Raw genomic sequence first — 21,875 nt, 5'->3', positions numbered from 1 at the left:
TTCCATAATGATTGTGTATGAATTTTACAATTATAATAAATTTATGAAGTTACAGGACAATTTCACTTACAGGCAAGAAGGAAAAACCAGAAATAAATCATTTAGCTGATTTCAAAACACAGATGGAAAAGAAAGTAGCAGTTCAAAATTCATTTCAGCACCTTTATACTCCAGCCCGCCCACAGTTTGCCACAAGCAAACTCACCAACAGATGTCACTGTTAGACTTCTTACTTTGAGCCTATCTCTGAAGATGCACAACTTCACTGTTCAGATCAGAAGGCAAAACCAAAACCTTTTACAAATCCCCAAGTCATCTCCCAATGGGTTGTAGATTTGTCATTTTTTGACTCCAGTCCAAACCTCATTTTATAATAACCAACGCCGAAAACTTTTCTAAAATGCCATACAGTGACTATGAACTTTAGGGCTACAAGAAGCACAGGATTCTCTTGCTCATTTGTTACCACTCATATGAACACGGCTGAACTAAACCACCCTGTATCACCACTCATATAATAACAGTCCCAACCTACACTCATCAATACTTACTTCCAGGCCAGAAAGTAATGAATTGAAGAACATGAGATTGTCAGTAGGCATTAAAGTTAATAGGAAAAAGAAAACAAAAAGCATCTTGGATGCTCAGCGCTCACTGCATCTGTGACAGGATCCGGGGTGGCTAAAGTAGTGGTGAGAGCTGTGACAGTCTGGTCAATACGATCAGGCCATCTAAATGTGCTGGTAGATGAAACCTATCCCAGTGCTTTGTGTTGGGGAGTCAATGCTTCTGGGTCGATGAAAACACAAATGAATGAGAATGAAGTAGGCTATGTGTTTTAAATAGGTCATCTTGTAGCCATCAGATTTCCTGTCTACCTGGTCACTTGTTAACTGAACAGCTATAGAGAAAAAAGGTTATAAATATGCAAGGAAGACAAGCTACTTAGATTTCATTTGAGTATCCAAAGCATATCCAATGGCTGACATATGTTATTCACAAATTCTGAGTAAGATGGTATTCAGAAGTGACTATCAGCAACTGGGTGATCCCACGAGGGTTAGACAGAAAAGCTAATGTGAATAAAACACTCTGAAAACATTCCAATACATTACAAACACCATCTCTTCAGATGAAATCACTGGTTCGCGCACAAACTTCAGATCACCAAGTTTCTAATTTTCTGCAACTCACTGATTTTTTTTAAAAGATTTATTTATTTATTTGAAAGTCAGAGTTACACAGAGAGAGAAGGAGAGGCAGAAAGAGAAAGAGAGGTTTTCCATCCGCCAATTCACTCCCCAGATAGCCGCGACGGCTGGAGCTGCACCAATCTGAAGCTGGGAGCCAGGAGCTTCTCCTGGGTCTCCCATATGGGTGCAGGGGCCCAAGGACTTGGGCCATCTTCTTCTGCTTTCCCAAGCCACGGCAGAGAGCTGGATTGGAAGTGGAGCAGCTGGGACTCAAACTGGCACCCAGTTTGGATGCCGACACTCAGGAGGCAGTTTACTCACCATGCCACAGCGCCGCCCACCCCCCCCCCCCCCCAATGATTTTTAAAAGAATGATTCCCACGCAAAATGCATTTTCAGCAGCTTTCTCTTACACAATTTACATTAAGTACATATTAAATAAGCTTTTGTTGACTGCAAAGAACCACAGCACAAATACAAAAATTTCTACTCACATGGAGATCCAAGTACAATTCACTTCTGTTTGGCTTCTCTCTTTCCTCATGGAGCAGAAATGGACAGGCTGGTCCTGTTCTATAGCCCAAGACCCATGCACTTCCATCCCTGTTGGGAAGGTCTTTTGTTGTCTGTTCACTGAAGCAGTCCCAGGGCAAGCCATCAGCAGAGGTACCTAAACAAACACAGAGACCATTAGCTTCCCAGAAGCTTGAAAGAAAACAAAAACAAAAACAAAAACAAAACACAAGACAGCCATATTGGGGAACTCCTACATGGACCACTTCAAACTATTTTTTATTTTACTTTTTAGGTTATATTTTTAGAGTTTGCTTTCCTCCAAAAGTATTTCTTTTAATTATGCTTTCAGGATCACACTAACAAAAAATTGAAATGTAGGTACTTATCCTCAATTTTAAAATATGTCTATTAGCTGGCCGGTGCTGCGGCTCACTAGGCTAATCCTCCGCCTGTGGCGCTGGCACACCGGATTCTAGTCCGGGTCCGGGGCGCTGGATTCTGTCCCAGTTGCCCCTCTTCCAGGCCAGCTCTCTGCTATGGCCAGGGAGTGCAGTGGAGGATGGCCCAAGTGCTTGGGCCCTGCACCCGCATGGGAGACCAGGAGGATGCACCTAGCTCCTGGCTACGGATCAGCTGGCCGCGGTGGCCATTGGAGGGTGAACCAACTGCAAAAAGGAAGACCTTTCTCTCTGTCTCTCTCTCTCTCTCACTGTCCACTCTGCCTGTCAAAAAAAAAAAAAAGTCTATTAGCTGTACTCTAGGCTCCATATTCTTGTTTCCAATCCAGGCTTCCCAGTCCCCGTTCACGCAGAATAGAATCAGAGGGAAGGACAGAAGACAGGAGGCCTAGCTTGCTGGTGGTACTGTTGAATGCTGTCACTTGAGCCAACTACTACTACAACAACTACAACACACTACTAGTGTCTGCATGCTTCCGGGGTTAGAAATGTGTCCTGTTCATTTTTGCTTCTGGGTATAGAAACATCATACGTGGCACATTTGGTACTTGGTATGTTTGTCAAAAGGGTGAGTGCTGCATGAATAAACTGTTTGGGACTCAATTTTGTCATCTCCAGAATGGAGAGGATTAGGTTAGCTCATTCTCACTTAAGCTATGTTTGCATAATAATAATAATCTACTACAGGCCAGGCACTGCTTTTAGTGCTGCTCTTCAATTTTTAAGATAGCCTATAGTTAGGTATAATTAGTGTACTCAAGTACAAAGAAGTTAAGCAATCTGCCCAAGACCATAAACTTGGTTACTGGTAAAGCTAGGAACTCAGGCTACAACACTAGAGGCCATACTCCTAGGCTCCACACTATGGCTTCTGACTGGCATTCCTGAGATGACAATGTGTATTCTACAACAAAAGGAAGCCATGGCAAATAAGTGTGACAAAAGTTTCATATTGCGTTCCTTGGAGAGACATGACTCATGTCAGTCTCTTAAAGACCTTGAGATGTCTTTTAGTAAAGAATCTTAACTCTTTAAAATAGGGGTTTCCAAACGTGTTTGACCATGGAATCCATATAAAGGACACTCAGTGCCCATGTTGCAAGCTACTAGTGTTTTCCTGGAACATAAGTAGAAAAACACTAGATTAGATCACCTTTAAAGTCTCATACAACATTCAAGTTCCTAGCTCTCTTTTAATTCCTGGTAGGTAACCTTGGAAGATGTTGAGCAATGAGACAGAAGTTGAAGTTCTGACTCAATGTACAAAGGGATCACTATTGGATATATGATAGGGTGTTTATTACATATAATCCTTCTTAGAGAGTTTATTTGGCAGTGACCCAAAAGCCAGCCAACAGCCTTTACCTTGGTGAAAACCTGACTTACAAGTAACTTGAGCTGGAAATAAGTCAGCAAACAAAGAGACTATGGATTAACATGCTTCTCCTTTATAACAGAGTAGCATTTTAGAAGAAAGCAAATTTGAGAAGAGCTAATTTTTTTTGTTTGCTTATTCAGTTTGTTGATTTCCAATCATACTTTGAACTGAAAGGTGACATAGGTCAAAGTGTGCCCTCTGGCAGGTTGTCTGCAAAACACCTTCTGGCAGGCACAGAGGAAAATGAGAGTTCAAGGTCTTGTGTAGTGCATCTACAATGAGAAAATGAGGCTCTTCCTTCACATAGGCCAGAGGCCAGAGACTGAGTACATTTTCAGTCCTGCCTTTTGCTGCTCACTGTGACCTCTACTTGAGGGCCTTCTGTCTGCAAGGCACCCTCACTCCTACTCCAAAGACATGGGAACGAATCCTTGCAAGAGCTCACTAAGTACCTGTGCCTTGTCCTCATGGCAACCCAGAGAAGAAGAAAGTGCCGCCTACACTTTAATAGATGATACAATTAAAGCTCAGACTCATTTTGACTTCCATGTATTTGGCTTTTCTACCTTCTGGAATATTTCTGTTCATGTTTGACCAAAAAAAAAAAAAAGGAAACAAAATTTTCCTAGGTTCACAGTGTGCCCTCACCATGCTATTGTAACTTCTAAAAATTAATAATGACTAATTATATCCTCATTGTAAATCCTTCTACTTTCCATTTTTATTGTGGAATAACTGCTGGCTTTGGGCAAAGTGTACACAGATTATAAAAATAATAAAAAAAATTGAAATATACAGTCACAAAACACAATGTACAACACCTAAGGTAAGATATCTGTAAGATCAGAGGCACATTGTCTGGTGAGTATAAGTTCATTGTTTATATATGAGAGAGAGGAAAAAATCCCTAAAATAGTAAGGATTTGGGGTCCTGAGATATAACAAATATGTACACACATGCACATATATGCATATGTATATACACAGCGCATGCTTATGCACACACCCATGCAGGCAAACACATACACCTACGGTGGCTATTTAACAGCACATTAACGAGGGAAAGAGTACAATTCACTCTTTATGCAACAGAAAAGCAACACAAAATTGAAGCAGAAACAATAAATGTTCTGGAAATGGTTTAAGGTTTAGAGAGCCAATTCCTCACACCTGATGTTTAACCAGACAATATCCCTATGAAGGAAAACACACGAGGTTAAATCATGATGCATAATCATCTGGATCAGGATCATTGGGATAGGAAAGGACTAAGGGCAGAAATAAGGAACATAAAATTCTTATTCTGAAAAGTCTGACAAAGGAGGTTAGGACACTGAACAAATGAATCATTCCAAAGACCATCACAAATGTACAAAGCAGTTTTGTATATGGAGTGTTTTGATAATACAGGCACAAGTTTTTTAGTTAGAAATAAAACATGTGTCTGTATTTAGTAAAATGGGTACTGCCCACACTACTTACTTTGGCTAAATCAATTTAATAAGAGAGAAGAAAATTACATGAAATTAAGTAAATAAATTCCGTCAAAACAGTCAACTGTCATTTGATTTTCTAATACAGATTTCAGAGTGTTAGAATTTCACTGAACATTTTGTGAAAAGGTGAGTTTTACGAATTTGATCATATACTCATTACAAGTCTGTTACTCCATATTCATGAGTTACTTTATTTCTGAAGGACATTTCAATAGTTTGATTGATCACAGGTACACACATGGGTTAATTTTATAGCTGAGCATGGTTAATACAACATACAGCACAGTTACAGTGAATGGAAGGTGACTTACCTTGGGACCACCTTGAAAGTCTGTGTTTTTCCCAACCATTCAAATGATGAGCTGCACTTCCTGATGCTAACCTATAACATCAGACTGGGGTTTTGCCATCAATGATCAAAACAACAGAAGCAGATAGAAAGGAAAGGTAATGTGCCATTTAAAATGGAGGCAATGGCTGTAGCTTATCTTTCCAAAATAAAATCAGTCTTTCTACCTGTAGTACATTAGATGACTACACTCACTTCTCCAGCCTCCCCATTCATTATAAACTCACACCAGAAGCACTTTCTGGCTGCGTCTGCAGCTTATTCCAACAGTCAGTGTTGTATATCTCCCCTGCCATTTGACTTGCTTTGGTCAACTGAACACAGACAATGTGGCAGTGCATCAATTCTGAGCAAAGGCCTTAGGAGCCATTGTGTGTTTTTATGTCCTGCTTTGTGCTTCTGCCATCACCATGAGACATGTATGCCCGGGGGGAACCTGGAACGAGACACATGGAATAGACCCAAACACAGACTCCTGCAGCCGGGAGCCATGCTCAGTTGAGCTTACACTGGATCAAGTGAACCTTAACCAACTCTCAGGCCAGTGAATGAGAACAATAAATATTTTCTGTAAGCCATTGAGATTTTGGTCCTAATTGTTTAAACAGTTGCCTCATATACTATCATCTGCCTCTGTCAGAAACACTTTAACTACTAAAATATTTAAACTGTTTTTGACAGAGAGGGCCTAAAGACCACAGTATTTGTATTTTGTAAATAGTACCAAAAACAATTCTTCAATGAACAAAAGTTTAGAAAAATTAAGTGAAAAGTCAAGGTATACCCATTTTCTCACTCATACCAAGAACTACATACAAAACAATTTTGTTAGAAACATTACCCTATTTACCAGGCATTGCCCTAAATCATCTTATGAATATTGGTAATATATGCATATCTACCTGCTTCCAAGGAAAAGTTTTCAATCACACTACAAAATCATCAGATCTGGACAAAAGTCCCCAAGGAACAAAATTACAGGGCCTTTCAGGCTTTCTCCTCTAATTTTGCTGTCAGACCAAGCCCTTATTTGACAGCAATGATGAAGTGGTTATGCTTCAAAGAGGGAGAAGGAGAGCAGGGAGGAAATCTCAGCTTGAAGCTCTCATAAGTTTTAGCTCTCATACTATAATTCTTAAACCCATCCATCATACCTGACTTGAAATAAATTCGGAAAGGTAAAGTTTTCTCAACTGTGAATATCAGAACTGATAGGTAAAGATAGGCAGGTTGTCTTCTGTTATGCTATTCAAACGTGTACTTAAAAGTAAGACAGGCAGCCATCTAGATGTGTAGCTAATGGAGAGTGACATTGTTAAGTACTTGTAAGGAGGGTGTGTGCCTGTGTGCATAACTATTTGTGTCTATCCAGGAAGACAGAGCTTTGACAAAAGTATAGTCTTCATGGCTGGTTTCTGTCAATTAGAAATCAACATTCCTCAATCCCACACTCTCCTTTTCTTTACCAGCGGTATTAAATGATGCAGTGTCAAACAAGCTAGGTAGACAGAATTTTAAGAAAGCATCTTGTGGCCAGCATTGTGGTGGAGCAGGTAAAACTGCTGCCAGTGATGCCACCGTCCCATATGGGTACCAGTTGGGTCTGGGCTCCTCCACTTCTGATCCAGCTCCCTGCTAATGGGAAAGCAGCAGAGAATGGCCCAAGCACTTGGGCTCCTGCACCCATATGGGAGACCCGGAAGAAGCTCCTGGCTCCTGTCTTCAGCCTGGCCCAGCCCCAACTGTTGTGGCCATTTGGGGAGTGAAGCAGCTGACAGAAGATCTCTCTACATCTTTGTCTCTCTTCCTCTGTAACTCTGCCTTTCAAATAAATAAATCTTAAAAAATAATCTATGAGGAAAGTACCCATAGTTATCACAAACAAGGCCAATACTGTTTAGATGTCTAAAATCATGTTTAAGTTCAAATGAAATCAAACAGAATTTATCGTGTATGCCTCCCCAATTACCTGTTCATTTTATTGTTGAAGAAACTGAAATCCCGAAAGTTTGTGAGATTTCCAACATACCCAACATAGTGACAAAGGCAGAACTAAAATCCAAGTTCTAGGGAAAACATTTATGCTATTTGTACAAGGATACTGTCACCAATTCACAGATGGGAATGTTGAGGTCTGATAAAGAAGTCGATGTGAATGGTTAAGAGCATGCACCATCTTGATTCTTGTTTGTGATCTTTTGCTAACTGTTTGACCTTGGTGAAATTACCAACATCCCTGAGTCCTTTTTCCCTCATAAGTAAGATGAGGATAACAAGAATATGCCTGAAATTGAGCTTGGCTCAAAATTGCTTTCTTCTAGGAAACTTCCCAGGTTGGAAGTGGACAGATTGGATGGAGGAGGCAAACAAGTCCTTGTTTAAGTAAAGACACCTACAGGCAATGAGTTTGTATTAAGCATCACACACTCATGTGAAGGACTTTTTTCTGTGGGGGTCAGAGAAGATAAAAAGAATCATTAAGCTCAGAAGAATTCGCAATAGCACTGCAGTGCAGCAGATCCAAAGTTAGTTCAAGTTCTAAAAATAACATCCTCGTCATCAAACGCAATAGCTCTGTGCAAGTAGCTGATCGTCTCCACAAAGAACAGCTCTGCACAGTCCTTCATAAACACCCTATGATGTCCCTAAAAGTCAAACACATGAGCCCAGGACCACGAACAAACTATTCTTAAGCATAGTTTTAAATTAAGTAACATTTTTAAGTAGCTGTTTACATAGAAATTATTATGATTAACCTCCTTCCATGGTCTTTTTCTATGAAGAGTACAGATGTTAGATGAGTGGCAAATATTGATAATTCAAGTCAGCAAACTCACTACAATTATACTGCCAATTACTCACTACAATTATATGCCACAGAGCCAGCTCTGTGGCATAGCCGGTGAAACCGCCACCTCTAGTGCTGGCATCCCATATGGATGCTGTTTCAAGTCTCAGCTGCTCCACTTCTGATCTAGATCTCTGCTATGGTCTGGAAAAGCAGTGGAGGATGGCCCAAGTCTCCACAGGGGAGACCTGGGGGAAGCTCCTGGCTCCTGGGTTCAGACTGGCCCAGCTCCAGCCATTGCAGCCATTTGGGGAGTGAACCAGTGATGGAAGACTTCACTCTTTCTCTCTCTAACTCTGCCTTTCAAATGAATTAATAAATGTTTAAAACACTTGAAAAACAGGGCACATATTTCAAGAAAGTAATACAAAGGATGCTGGGAATTGATAGAAGATAGAGGCAGGTACAACTAGGTAAGGTTTTGTGCAGGAAATACCAAGAAAGGGTCAAATTCAGAAAGTTGTAGAAGTCACTGAGACATCAAGAGCTTCTGTCTAGTCTCAGAAATAAATGTTCAAGAAATAAAATGACATTTCAAATGCCTGCTATCAAAAATCTTGGTATCTTTGGTTATAAGGAATATACCTGCTTACTAACAAAAATCATTATTGAAGTAAAGAATAAGAATACAGAAAATGTCATCTAGCATTCATTATAAGTAAGTTTGAAAAGCATTTCCCCTTTATATAATATTATTGTTATTAAATGGATAATTGCACCAGTGGGAAACCCAACTCTTAGAACTCCTAATTATTTTAATAGGCAAGGAGGCATGATAAAGAAAAATATGAAACACTAAGCCTTTGAATAAAATATGAGTATACTATGCATTATTTTTTAAACATTCCTTTCCAAAAACAAATTATCTTAAGAGACTCACAAAAAAGGAATATTGATAATATGAAACATGAACAAAAAGAAGGCACATTTATCAATATTAATGGTAAACATTTAAGACATTAAGAAAACAACATGTCTCTGTGTACCCTTGCCAACACAGCTGGACTGAAAGTACATTACAATGTCTAACACCATTTGCAAAAGGACAAAACACAATAATAATTTGCCAAATTTTTAAGATCCAATGTGATGTTTCAGTACATATATATCCTATAATGACCAAATCAATGTAATTAACATATCTACCACCTCAAACATTTATCATTAAAAATAAAATTTCTTTAAAATATGCACTAAAAAAAGGAGCAAATCTAAGACTTTTTCATATGAAATTATGAGCGAAATGGCTGTTTAATCAAGTTAGTTCTCACCTTCACCGGAGCTCGACCCTGGATATTTTGACCAACACTGACCTTTACGAGCTTTTTGTCAGCACTAGAGCCAATAAGGCTGGTCTAGTTTTCTACCAATAACTTCTGTCCTTCTCACCACAAAAGTCTGGATACATTTGGACTGTCCAATGATTAGGAACTAAAGTGGTGAGCTCTCCAGAAGAGTGGCTAAGTGGTGGCCTTGGTGGACATCTAGATGTCCACGTTGCCACCTTTTGCCCAAACATCTTGGGCACCAGAGGTTTTCATTTCCCTTCTTCCACCAGGCCTCAGTAGTTAGGAAGAGCCCTGCACTCCACCCAGCACCTTAGAGGAGGCCTGATTTATCACTTTCCTCTCAGCAGATCCATTTTCTTAAAGGCGAGTCATGTTCCACATATGGAACATGTACTTTGTGTCACACATTCTATACACATTGCTTATCACTGAGGATTTTCCCAACAATTCTGCAAGGTAGTGATAAAATAACCCCGGGTGAAAGATAAGAAAACAATGAAATTGGAAATTGACTTTGCTCAGGGTCCAACAGTAAGTGGTAGAACTGGGCTCTGAATCCAGAGCCCAGAGTTAACCTCTTGCGATAAACAGCTAAAACTAAAGAAAATATTGGAGCAACTATTTTCAGGTATTCACTAGCAAGCACTGCAGTCCCACCATCCTTGAGAGAATGAAAATGAAGAAGGTGAGCCACTAATTGCCTAGGCTTTCTGTAAAGGGAGGATTTCTGGAATGAAAAAATGTAAAGAGGCCCAGTGACGCAGCAGACATTACCAAGCAGTCTAATATATGCATAATTAGGAGGAAGGGGATGAGGAAGGACATAAAATTGTTCACACAAACATTCACTCAAACCTTCCAAATTTGATGAAATTATAAACCCACAGATCAAAGTAGCTCAATAAACCTCAAGCAGCATAACTACAAAGAAACCATCATAAATAATATTTCTGGAAAAAAGTGTGAAAAGATATATTATAAAGGTAGTGGGAGAAAAAAAAGAATATTATGTGTAGAAAACTGAAGAAAGGACTTAGGACAGACTTCTTGTCAGACTCTGCAACCCAGAATTTAACAGAATGATAACCTTAAAGTGCCGAAAGCCCTTCAGAAAAAAGATGGGGGAGGGGTAAGACAAAGGACAAGTTCCACAATGATGATGCAATGAATTCATCAAAAAGACATGAGTCCTAAACTTGGATATTTTGCATCTAGTGTCAGAACTTCAAAACACATAAGCAAAGCCATCAGAAATAGAGTGAGAAATAGATAAATTCACAATTGTATTTGGAAATTTAAACACTCCTTTTTTAGTAATAACAGGTTTACAGAAGAATCAATAGGGATATGAAAAAATTAAACCCCACCAACCACCAATTTTACCAAACTGATACACATACGAGACTCCATCTAATAACTTCAGAATACATTTATTTTCAAGTGAATATGGAATTTATCAATAAAACCCCAAGTATTTGGAGATCAGACAATACACTTAAGAATAACTACAACCAAAGAAGAATCCTAAGGGAAAGTAGAAAATACTTGGAATGCAGCTAATGCAGTAGTCAGAGAGAAATGGATAGCCTTACTTAGCACTGAGTGACTGTTCCTCTCTCTCATCAACAACGTTTATCCTCTGGACGACAGGTAGGTCAGACACAACTGATGTCTAGCTGACTCACAGAAAACAGAAGATTCAGTAACCATATGCTTCCTGAGTACTGAATGCTGAGGCCTTAGCTTTTTTCATCACAGAACACTTTTTAGTCTCTAGGGCTAGGCAGGTACTGTTTCCCCATTATTGTGGGAAAAACACAGCCAGCTCACGAGAAAGAACTTGGAGATACAGAGATTGGAGGTTCCTCAATAAACGGTCATCACAGGTCACCCGACCATGAAGTTTAAATCCAATGCATCTCAGGGTAGGTGTTTGAGTACAGTGACTTAAGCCAGTACTTGCAGTACCAGCATCCCATGTTGGAGTACTGGTTCAAGCCCTGGCTACTCTGATATTGATCCAGGCCCCTAATAATTCACCTGGGAAGGCAGCAGATAATGACTCAAGTACACGAGTCTCTGCCATCCATGTGGGAGACCTGGATAGAGTTCTTGGCTCCTGGCTTCGGCTTGGCCCAGCCTCAACTGTTATAGCCATTTAGGGAGCGTTCAGCAGATAGAAGATGGATCTCTCTCTCTCTCTCTCTTTCTCTGTGTGTGTGTGTGTGTATGTGTGTGTGTGTCTCACTTTCTCTGTGTGACTCTGCCATTCAAATAAATAAATATATTTTTAAAATCTAGTCCATCTTTACATAGGCACTGGAGGTTTCCATTTAGCTTCACAGTTCCCAGATTTTTAAAAAAAATTTTTTTAATGTTTATTTTATATTCAATCTACCTGAAGTGCAGACAGAGAGCAAGAGAACAAGTGAGGGGAAAGGAAAAGGGAGAGAGAGCTTCCATCCACTTGTTCATGCCCCAAATGCCTACAATAGCTAGGGCTGGGCCAGGCTGAAGCCAGGATCCTCGAATTCCATCCAGGTACACAGGTGAGTAGCATGGGCCCAAGTAGTTGAACATCATCCACTGCCTCCCAGGACAAATTAGCTGGAAACTGGATTGGGAGCAGAGCAACCAGGACTTGGACTAGCCCTGCAAAATGGGAGGTGACCATCCCAAGTGATGGCTTAACGCCCTGTGTGCTACAATGTGTGCCCCAAATCCTCAGATTTTAAGGAGCTACAGCCAGCCAATGATTATGAGACAGCCAGTGGAGAACTTCTAACATACAGAGTAAACAGCAGAAACTTGAGAGAAAAGGTACAAAGAGCCATGCCACTCCACCGCTGATGATTCAAGATTTTAGATGTGGCCACTTTCTTCTATACCCACAGCTCTTGCTGCATGGCCTCTGCCTTCCACGCTTCCAGTTCTTATCTCGCTTCTACAATATATTCCCCCTCCTCCTCCCCTTCAGGCCTAAGGCTGGTAAAGGCTCTTGGCTGCTGCTAGTTCCTGGGAGCCTCACAAACCCATGCTTGTCTCCTTTCCCCTCCCCTTCAGTCTGGACATAATGTCTCAAGTTATATTCAGTTTAAACCTTTATGAATGTACCAGCTATGTCCTGTCAGGACTCTGATACAAGAGTTGGCATCATGGATGGTGTTCATCTCTTACTACCTAGCATGCTTGCATTCTACTACGGCATATAGGGTACTTGATACCTGATGCTCACCATACCCAATTAAAATAATAGCAGCAATGTAATGGACCAGTGTAATCTTCTGTGAGCTATCAGGATGATCAAATTCTTTTCAGATTATATCATGACACAGAATAAGAAATTCTCATAGCCTTAAAGTAAGGCAGTGATAGTATACTTCTGTCGCTTCTTGGTGAGAATGAATTAATTGATATGAAAACAAAACACTTTCTAAATCAATAAGTGCATATTAGGTCCACAGAGCTGTGCTAATATATTTGGTAGGGACGTTATATCTGAAACAGCAACTGCAGTTGGCAAAGCAATGTAAGTAAGTTCACAATAACCCAGTCATTTGCTAAAAGCCTTCTAGTTTTCTCACTAACCAGAAAGAAATTTAAGTGGGACTATTTTATAAATCACCATCCTTGTATCTTTCACAGCTTTGATGTTATCACAAATCTTTGTCATTTGTCCAGGTTTTAATATATGCCTTCAACTAGTAGGAAAAATATGATGACATTTTTCTTACAATACACAGATCTGGAACCAAAAGTAGAGGTGAAACCAATTGCATTTCTCACTACTATATCCACTAAATCACTTAAAGAATTTTTGCTTCCTTTCTTTGAAACCCTCCGCTTGGTGAAGTTGGAAACCTTCATGTCTGAAGGAGGAACACTTTCAGGAGGGAATATTGTTGTGGTTTCAATATACAGAAAGCAGAAAACACTCCCTGGCCATTCCAGGCTGTAATACATTAGAAGTATATCTATTTAGGTCGGCGCCACAGCTCAATAGGCTAATCTTCTGCCTTGCGGCACCGGCACACCAGGTTCTAGTTCCGGTCCGGGGCACCGGATCCTGTCCTGGTTGCCCCTCTTCCAGGCCAGCTCTCTGCTGTGGCCCGGGAGTGCAGTGGAGGATGGCCCAAGTCCTTGGGCCCTGCACCCCATGGGAGACCAGGATAAGTACCTGGCTCCTGCCATCGGATCAGTGTGGTGCGTGGGCCGCAGTGCACCGGCCGTGGCGGCCATTGGAGGGTGAATCAGCGGCAAAGGAAGACCTTTCTCTTTGTCTCTGTCTCTCTCTCTCACTGTCCACTCTGCCTGTCAAAAAAAAAAAAAAGTATATTTATTTATATTCAGTTCCTAACAAAATAACTGTCTTTAGTACATTTATTTTACTTAATCAAGATGCAGAGACAAAGACAGAGAGATCCCATCCCCTGGGTCACTCCCCAAATGTCCACAATAGACAAGACTGGGCAAGCTGGAAGCCAGGAACCAGGAACTCAATCTAGGTCTCTTATATGGGTACTAGGAACCCGGGTACTTGAGTCATCACCTGCTGCCTCCCAGGATCTACATTAACAGGAACTTGGAATCTGGAGCTTTAGCTGGGTCTCAAATCCAGGCTCTCCCCTGTGGGACATGGGTTTCTGAACCAGGGTCTTAAGCACTAGGCTAAATGTTTGCTCCAAGTAGAATATTGTGAACTGAACATATAGTATTACATTTGTAGAATAAAAAACAGTAGAAAAATGTAGAGGTGGGCCGGCACCGTGGCTCACTTTGTTAATCCTCTGCCTGCGGCACTGGCATCCCATATGGGCACCAGGTTAAGCCACTCCCTGCAACACAGTCATCCCCTATGAGTACTGGTTTGAATCCCAGCTGCTCCACTTCCAATCCAGCTCTTGTAGAAGATGGCCCAAGTGCATGGGACCCTGCCATCCATGTAGGAGACCTGGATGGAATAGGTTCCTGGCTTCATCCCGGCCCAGTCTAGGCTACTGTGGCCATTTGGAGAGTAAACTTTTAGATGGAAGATCTCTCTCTTTGGTCTCACTCTCTTTTTCTCTCTCTATAACTTTGTCTCTCAAATAAATCCTTAAGAAAAAGACAAGACTGTACAGGGAAGCTACCTGTGAAACAAATATACTCAAAGATTCCTTGTAAAAGTATAAATTCATACACAACCTTGAAAAGCTATTTGCCAACTTAAAACTGAAACAGAGGTGACAACAATGGCCCCCAAGGGTCACAGAGAACCTACAGTTTGTCTCCTTACATTTTTAAGAGAGGAGGGTGGAAAGGGAATGAGAGGAGGAGGAAGAGAACCAGCCTCAGCAACAGAGACCTTATGGCCCACAGAGTCAAAAATAGGTACTATTTGAGTCTACAGAACAGCTTGCCAACCTGCATTCGAAAATACTGAAAATATGTTCTTATCTTTCAACCAAAAAAAAAAAAAAGCCAAAGCCATTTATGTGAATCTATCCCAGAAGAATAATCATCTTCCATCATTCTTCTATCCTAGAAGAATAATAGTCAAGATCTACTATAAAGAGTTAAGTTGTACATTCATAAGTCAAAGTATGATTTATGATAGAAAAAAGTGAGAAACCAATGCCATAAGTGATGATATAGCCAATACTATGAAATATTAATAGTTATTTAAAATAATATTTTCAAAGAATATTTGATAAGAGAATATTCAGGGTATGAAATAAAGTACAAAATGCAATTTTGCCCAAATTTTAATATGTATAATGAGACCAAAATATTTGTAACATTTTTAACATTTTTCATTTTCTTCTTTTTATATTCCTGTACCTTCTACATTTTTAAAAAGGTATTTTCAAGTAGATTTTTATAAATCTTTATTTATGGGGCCGGTGTTGTGGTTAAGTCACTGCCTACAGCACTGGCATCCCATACGGGTGCTGGTTCAAGCCCCGGCTGCTCCACTTCCAATCAAGCTTTCTGCTATGGCCTGGGAAAGCCATAGAAGGTGGCCCAAGTCCTTGGGCCTCTGAACCTGCGTGGGAGACCCGGAAGAAGCTCCTGGCTCCTTCTTTCAGATAGGCACAACTCTGGCCATTGTGGCTATCTGGTTTATGAGCCAGCGAATGAAGGACCTCTCTCCATCTCTTTCTCTGCCTCTGCCTTTCTGTAACTCTGCCTTTAAAATAAAATAAATAAATCTTAAAATAAAACTTTATTTATTTGAAAGTCACAATTATGGAGAGAGAGGGAGACACACACACACACACACACACAGAGAGAGAATGAAATAGAGAGAGAGAGAGAGAATGTTCCATCTATTGGTTCACTCCCCAGTGATCACAACAGTCAGGGTTGGACCAGGTTGAAGCCAGGAGCCAGGAGTTTCATCCAGGTCTCCCAAGTGGATATGGGGCCCAAGCACTTGGGCCATCTTCTGCTGTTTTACCAGGAACGTTAGCAGGGAGCCCAATTGAAGGTGGAGTAGGCAGGACTTAATCAGTGCTGATAAAGGATACTGGCATCACAGGCAGCAACTTAACCCACTCTGCCACAATGCCAGCCCTGCTTTCTCAATGGACTTTCTAAATTTTATACAATGAGCAAATATTCCCTTTATAATCAGAAAAAATACTTAAAATTATAAAGTGTAAGAAATGGATTTGATCAAGTCATAACTACCAAAGGAGGAAGGCAGAACATTGAAAATTCTCTAGTAAACTGAAGCTGCAAAGTGAGCCCAATTGTGCAGGTCAATCCAAACCACTGTCTGCTAGTCATGTATTCTTTCAAGATGTGCATGTTGAAGGTGGCCCATTTGGCAAAGTCCGGAAATATATCCTAATTTGAGAACTGTAACTCTATTTATCTGGGTAATCCTGTAATCTTTCATAGCAATCCTTGCCCAACACCTCATTCATATCCACATCCAAAACATAAAATAAATTCTTTTTTTTCCTGAACAAGTCGGAACTTATTTTTGACATCAGTACCAGTGTCAGAGACTGTAGTATGTAAAATCATCATCCCCCAAATTCTATCTTAATCCAGGAGCACAGCTTACTCTTTCTGTCATTCTTTAGTAGTAGGAGGCTTACAACTGAAAAGACTTTGTGTATACTTTTAATCTTATCCCTCAGTCCTTGATATGACAGTTCACAGACCTTCAATGACTTCTCATTGCATAAAGAATAGAATTAAATTCTTCAGTTGGGCAGGAAGACCTTTTATGCTTGACTGAAACATTCTTTTCCATAACCACTCCATAACTGCACACGGGTATCCCAACTTCCAGTCACAGTGGGCTGCTTTCCGTTTCCTATACCATACTTTATCTGTCCACTTCAGCTGCACTGACCACTCACCTGTATCTGAAGGACACAGTGCCACCTAGCCTTCAGAGTTCTCCTTAAAACTCAATTCCTCTGTGCTGTTAACTCATGCCCTTCCAGACTAAGTCTCCCCTTTTCCTGTTATCTTAGAGTTCTCCATAGGTATATACATGGTAGCCCTATTGGATTACACTCTGTGGTATGTTAATTTATCTTATTTACATTTGCCTAACTATGAGGCTGTAAGACTTCAGAGTCACATACTGCGTTCTTATCCTAGGGCATGCATCTTCACAAGCAACAGAGAGCAAATTTCAGAAGCATTTATACTTGCATTCAGAGGTGTGTTTTCCGCCTTAATTTCTAAGGAAAGAAAGAGCTGTAGAAGAAATGAGAAGATGCATAAGCAGGTGTAACGAGAAGAGTAAAAACTTGAGAGAATGGGAAGATGGAAATTCTCTTTCAAACTCCACAACTGAGTTATTCTCATAAAGCTGAAATTTAAGTAAATGGGATCTAGTTCCCTCAGGTGGGAGGTGAGTCTAGTCTTGTGTCACCCCTAAATTACAGAATTCCTTCTTTCCTTCCTTCCTCCATTCTTCACTCCTTTTGTCCATTCCTCCTGTCTTCCTTCTCTTCTTGAGAAGGGAAAGATTCCACCATAAGATGTAATCGATATTGGGTATTATCAGCACCACAACTGTGGGACAAGCCCAAGGAGTCTGCAGCAGGCACTACCCCTGAGCAAAGCCAAATGAAATGATGTCTCTCTGCTTTCTGCCCCTTCCACAAGCCTCCTAAAGTTGGAAATGGATTATGAAAACACTGATTTCAGTTTTACTTCTTTTCCACCAGATCAAGGATTATAATAAAACTTTCTCATATGGGTATTTAATATGAAGAAATTTACATTTACCCAACTTTTAGACCAGGAGCTAATTACATCTTCTCTGATCTCCCTGTTTAAATCAAGTGTCTCCAGTGGTTACTATGACAGCAATCTAATTTTTCCTCTACAGAATGTGTTAGTTTACTTGTTAAAATATCTCTCATTATAGGGAAAAGTTTTGATGGGGAGGAAGAGTTGAGCAGACCCTTTCTTGTTTTTTTTTTCCATCATACTTCCTATTTTATTTTTAAAATTTGCTTATTTATTGAAAGGCACAGTTACAGAGAGGTGGGAGGGAGGAAGAGAGAGAGCGAGAAAAAGAGAGAGAGTGGCTGGCGCCATGGCTCACTAGGCTAATCCTCCCCCTGCAGCGCCGGCGCCCTGGGTTCTAGTCCTGGTTGGAGCACCAGGATTCTGTCCCGGTTGCTCCTCTTCCAGTCCAGCTCTCTGCTGTGGCCTGGGAGTACAGTGGAGGATGGCCCAAGTGCTTGGGCCCTGCACCCGCATGGGAGACCAGAGGGAAGCACCTGGCTCCTGGCTTCGGATCGGCACAGCGCACTGGCCGCAATGTGCTGGCCATAGCAGCCATATGGAGGGTGAACCAATGAAAGGAAGACCTTTCTCTCTGTCTCTCTCTCTCTCTCTCACTGTCTAACTCTGTCTGTCAAAAAAAAAAAAAAAAAAAAAAAAAGAGAGAGAGAGAGAGAGAGAGAATGAGAGAGACAGAGACAGACAGAGAGATACCTTCCACCAGCTGGTTCTCTTTGCAAATGTCTGCAAAAGCAAGGGCTGTGCAGGCTGAAGCCATGAGCTTCTTCTGAGTAGCCCACATGGGTGACAGGAGCCTGAGTACTTGTGCAGTCTTCTAGTGCTTCCCCAAGTACACTAGCAGAAAACTGGATCAGAAAAACAGAGGTAGGAATAGATCCCAGGCATTCCAATAAGGGATGAAGCCATCCTAAGTGGAGGCTTAACCTACATTGTGACAACATCTACCTGCTTTTAACAAGTATATGATAGTTATTAAGTGAACTAGACACAAGGGGATCTTCAAAAGTACATATTATAAGAAAACAATATATAGTTCTAAAAAAGTTTTTCCCAAATATAAACATCTTTTCATTCTATTTTTCCACAAATATTTTGAAGTAGCCTTGTACATTACATGAACAGTTTATAGACAGAACATCCATGGCTTTTTTTCTTTTTTCTTTTTTTTTAATTTGAAAAGCAGAGTGACAGAGAGTGATCTTCCACCCACTGGTTCCCTCTCCAAATTCCAGTCAACATTTAGGTTTGGGCCAGGATGAAGCCAGAATACCAGAAGTCCATTCAGACTTCTGTGGGTGTCAGGGGTCCAAGTACTTGGGCCATCCTCCTCTGCTGCCTTTCCGGGCACATTAGCAGAGCAGGATCAGAAATGGAGCAGCTGGAACTCAAACTGGCACTTTGATATGGATGCTGGTGCTACATGCTGCAGCCTAATCCACTACACAACGTTATCCCCCAGAACATCCAGGCTGTTGATGTGATAAGCTCTGCTTTTTTTAAAAAAATTTTTTTAAATCAGTTTTAATAAGCACCTACTCTTGAGCTTAGTATGAACACTGGTGCAGAATAGCTTAGGTTTAAATCTCAGTTCCAGTCTCTTGCTAGCCATGAACCTGTGGCAATTTATTTCACTTCCCTATGTCCCAGCCTCCACTGTAAGAGAGGGGAATATTGGTTCTACCTCTGTAGTTACTGAAGAGTAAAGTTAATATAAGCAATGCACTAAGAGCAGTGCCTGGCACTCTATAAGCACTACATACACTCTTGTTGTCAGAATATCCCCCTTGGCTTGATTAGACATCGTGGAGGCAAAAATGTAGAAAGGCGCAGAACTCCATTTATCAAAAGTAGTCACTTTCAAGTTCAAATGGTGGTTCAACACATATGTTCTCAAGTTGTATGTCATCCATTTTGAAATATTTCTGTTGTTTCTTGTCCTCCCGTCAAACTACAATATGTTAAAGAACAGGTGGAAGGGGTATGGACAGAAAAATGAGTTTCGTCTTTTCAGGTGGAATGTTAAAGGAGGCAGGTTCTTTTCAGAATGTTATGTTCAGCTAAGTTATCAAGGTTTCTTTTTCTTTACACCTTGACTCTATTTGGTCAATCATAAAATTAATTTTAATGATCTTTAGTGTAGTAATTTGATTTTAGCATCTTATCATTACCTGAAAATTGCCATTTTCCCCCTGAGAGGAGTACTTTAACCTCAAATGATATGTTACTATTTCTTTAGGTTATGAGCTATCCAACATACAGCTGCAATGTATTATGCTTGTTAGTATAAGAATAAATTTATTAAAAGAAAATTAAATTCATAGGCAATTTTTTCAGGAAAGCCCTTGATCTATAAAGTGAGCAAAATCTTTGCTAAGAATAGAAGTGAGTTCATTACACATTTTTAAGGCAAGAAGGATTTAACAATACCTTCACATTCAAAATAAACTTTTTCCAGAATGATTCTACCAAGCAATAAATGAGGGAGTTTTGAGCCTAGCATTATTGAGAAATTATAAATAAGCAGAATACCATCAATTATGGCTTCAAAAGGGCAAGAGAACAAGACTGAACTGTATTGTGCTGATAAGCATTTCAGGAGGCAAGTTTTTATGGTGAGCCTGGGTTTCATTTATATACATAGTTATTGGCACAATTTATAATTCAAAAGAAAGGTATGAGTCACAGCTAGGACTCGTTGCTGATGAATGGAAGCACCAGATAATTTATTCTCTCCTTTATTGTAAATGAAAACCCTACAGTAGGGATGTGAAAAGTGCCCCAGGAAAGCCCTAACCACCCTCACACAAGATGAGGGGAAACGGCATACCAGAGGACTCAGTGTAACTAAGAGGAGATGGACCCATGTTAGCTCTGACAATTGAGAACCAAATTGGCTAAGAAAACATAAATACCATTACTGCATAAAGTAATAATATGTGTCTTCCAGATAAGTTAATTCTTTTTTTTTTTTTTTTTTTTTTTTGACAGGCAGAGTGGACAGTGAGAGAGAGAAAGGTCTTCCTTTGCCGTTGGTTCACCCTCCAATGGCCGCCGCGGCCGGTGCGCTGCGGCCGGCGCACCGCGCCGATCCGATGGCAGGAGCCAGGAGCCAGGTGCTTTTCCTGGTCTCCCATGGGGTGCAGGGCCCAAGCACCTGGGCCATCCTCCACTGCACTCCCTGGCCACAGCAGAGGGCTGGCCTGGAAGAGGGGCAACCGGGACAGAATCCGGCGCCCCGACCGGGACTAGAACCCGGTGTGGCGGCGCCGCAAGGCGGAGGATTAGCCTAGTGAGCCGTGGCGCCAGCCCCAGATAAGTTAATTCTAAAACAGCTCTGTGATTTGCTACAGATTCAAGGATAGTGTGATTTAACCAAAAAGGGAAAAATTGGATAATTTAAGGCAAAATAATAGAGGTATTACTTTGCTGACCTGATTTGCACTATTTCTTCTTTGCAAAAAGTGAAAAAAATCAAATCTTTAAAAAATAATGCTAATTCAAGTCTTAACATTTGCAGCATTAGAAGACAAAGCAATGAGAATGTTGACGCCTCACTTGTGGTGGTTTCTACAGCACACGGAAGATAGATGGACCCTCTCCAGCAGTTCTCAGAGTGAGAGAGGGGCCACCCTGGCCTAAAGGAATTGCCTCAGGACATGAAGTACATGCTCCAACCTGATGACCAATACATGATGCTATCTCTCTCCCGGCTGGATACAGAGGATCAGAAACTGAAGGGCTAATATTAAACATTTAAAATTTTTATATATTTATTTGAAAGAGACAGGCTGACAGAGCTCCCATCTACTACTTCACTCCCCAAATGCCTACAGTAGCCAAAGCCAGGAATCAGGAACTCAATTCAGATCTCCCACATGAGTGGCAGGGACTCAAGTACTTGAGCCATCATCTGCTGCCTCCCACAGTGTCCATCAATCCTAGAAAAAAATAGCTTTCTGGTGATAGTAAGGCAAATAGACCGGAGAACAATGTTACTCCATTCTTAGGAACAGTATCAAACATTTTGAACTCTCTGTAAGTAGAGACAATATCATGGGTCTTGCATCCTCAGAGTATAATGGACTT

The 21,875-nt window shown here is 40.7% G+C and overlaps 1 protein-coding gene and 1 non-coding gene across 7 annotated transcripts in view; both read right to left on the bottom strand.

Moving 5' to 3' along the window:
- Positions 1-21,875, bottom strand: part of FMN1 (formin 1) — a 481,578-nt gene that overhangs the window by 358,663 nt on the left and 101,040 nt on the right. For 5 of the 6 annotated variants that reach the window (XM_051822097.2, XM_070053344.1, XM_051822104.2 and 2 more), the window contains one exon: positions 1,688-1,863. The exons of the other annotated variant lie outside the window; for it this stretch is intronic. In XM_051822097.2, the coding sequence (XP_051678057.2) occupies positions 1,688-1,863 (176 nt within the window). The remainder of the gene's footprint in view (positions 1-1,687; positions 1,864-21,875) is intronic. 6 annotated transcript variants of the gene reach the window in all.
- LOC127484031 (small nucleolar RNA SNORD52) lies at positions 16,482-16,548 on the bottom strand. The gene has a single exon (XR_007910812.1). It is a non-coding gene; the product is annotated as a small nucleolar RNA SNORD52 (small nucleolar RNA).

Source organism: Oryctolagus cuniculus, chromosome 12, assembly GCF_964237555.1.
Source record: "Oryctolagus cuniculus chromosome 12, mOryCun1.1, whole genome shotgun sequence".
In the NCBI taxonomy this organism is placed as follows: Eukaryota; Metazoa; Chordata; class Mammalia; order Lagomorpha; family Leporidae; genus Oryctolagus; species Oryctolagus cuniculus.
This window is presented reverse-complemented; position numbering and strand designations above follow the sequence as displayed.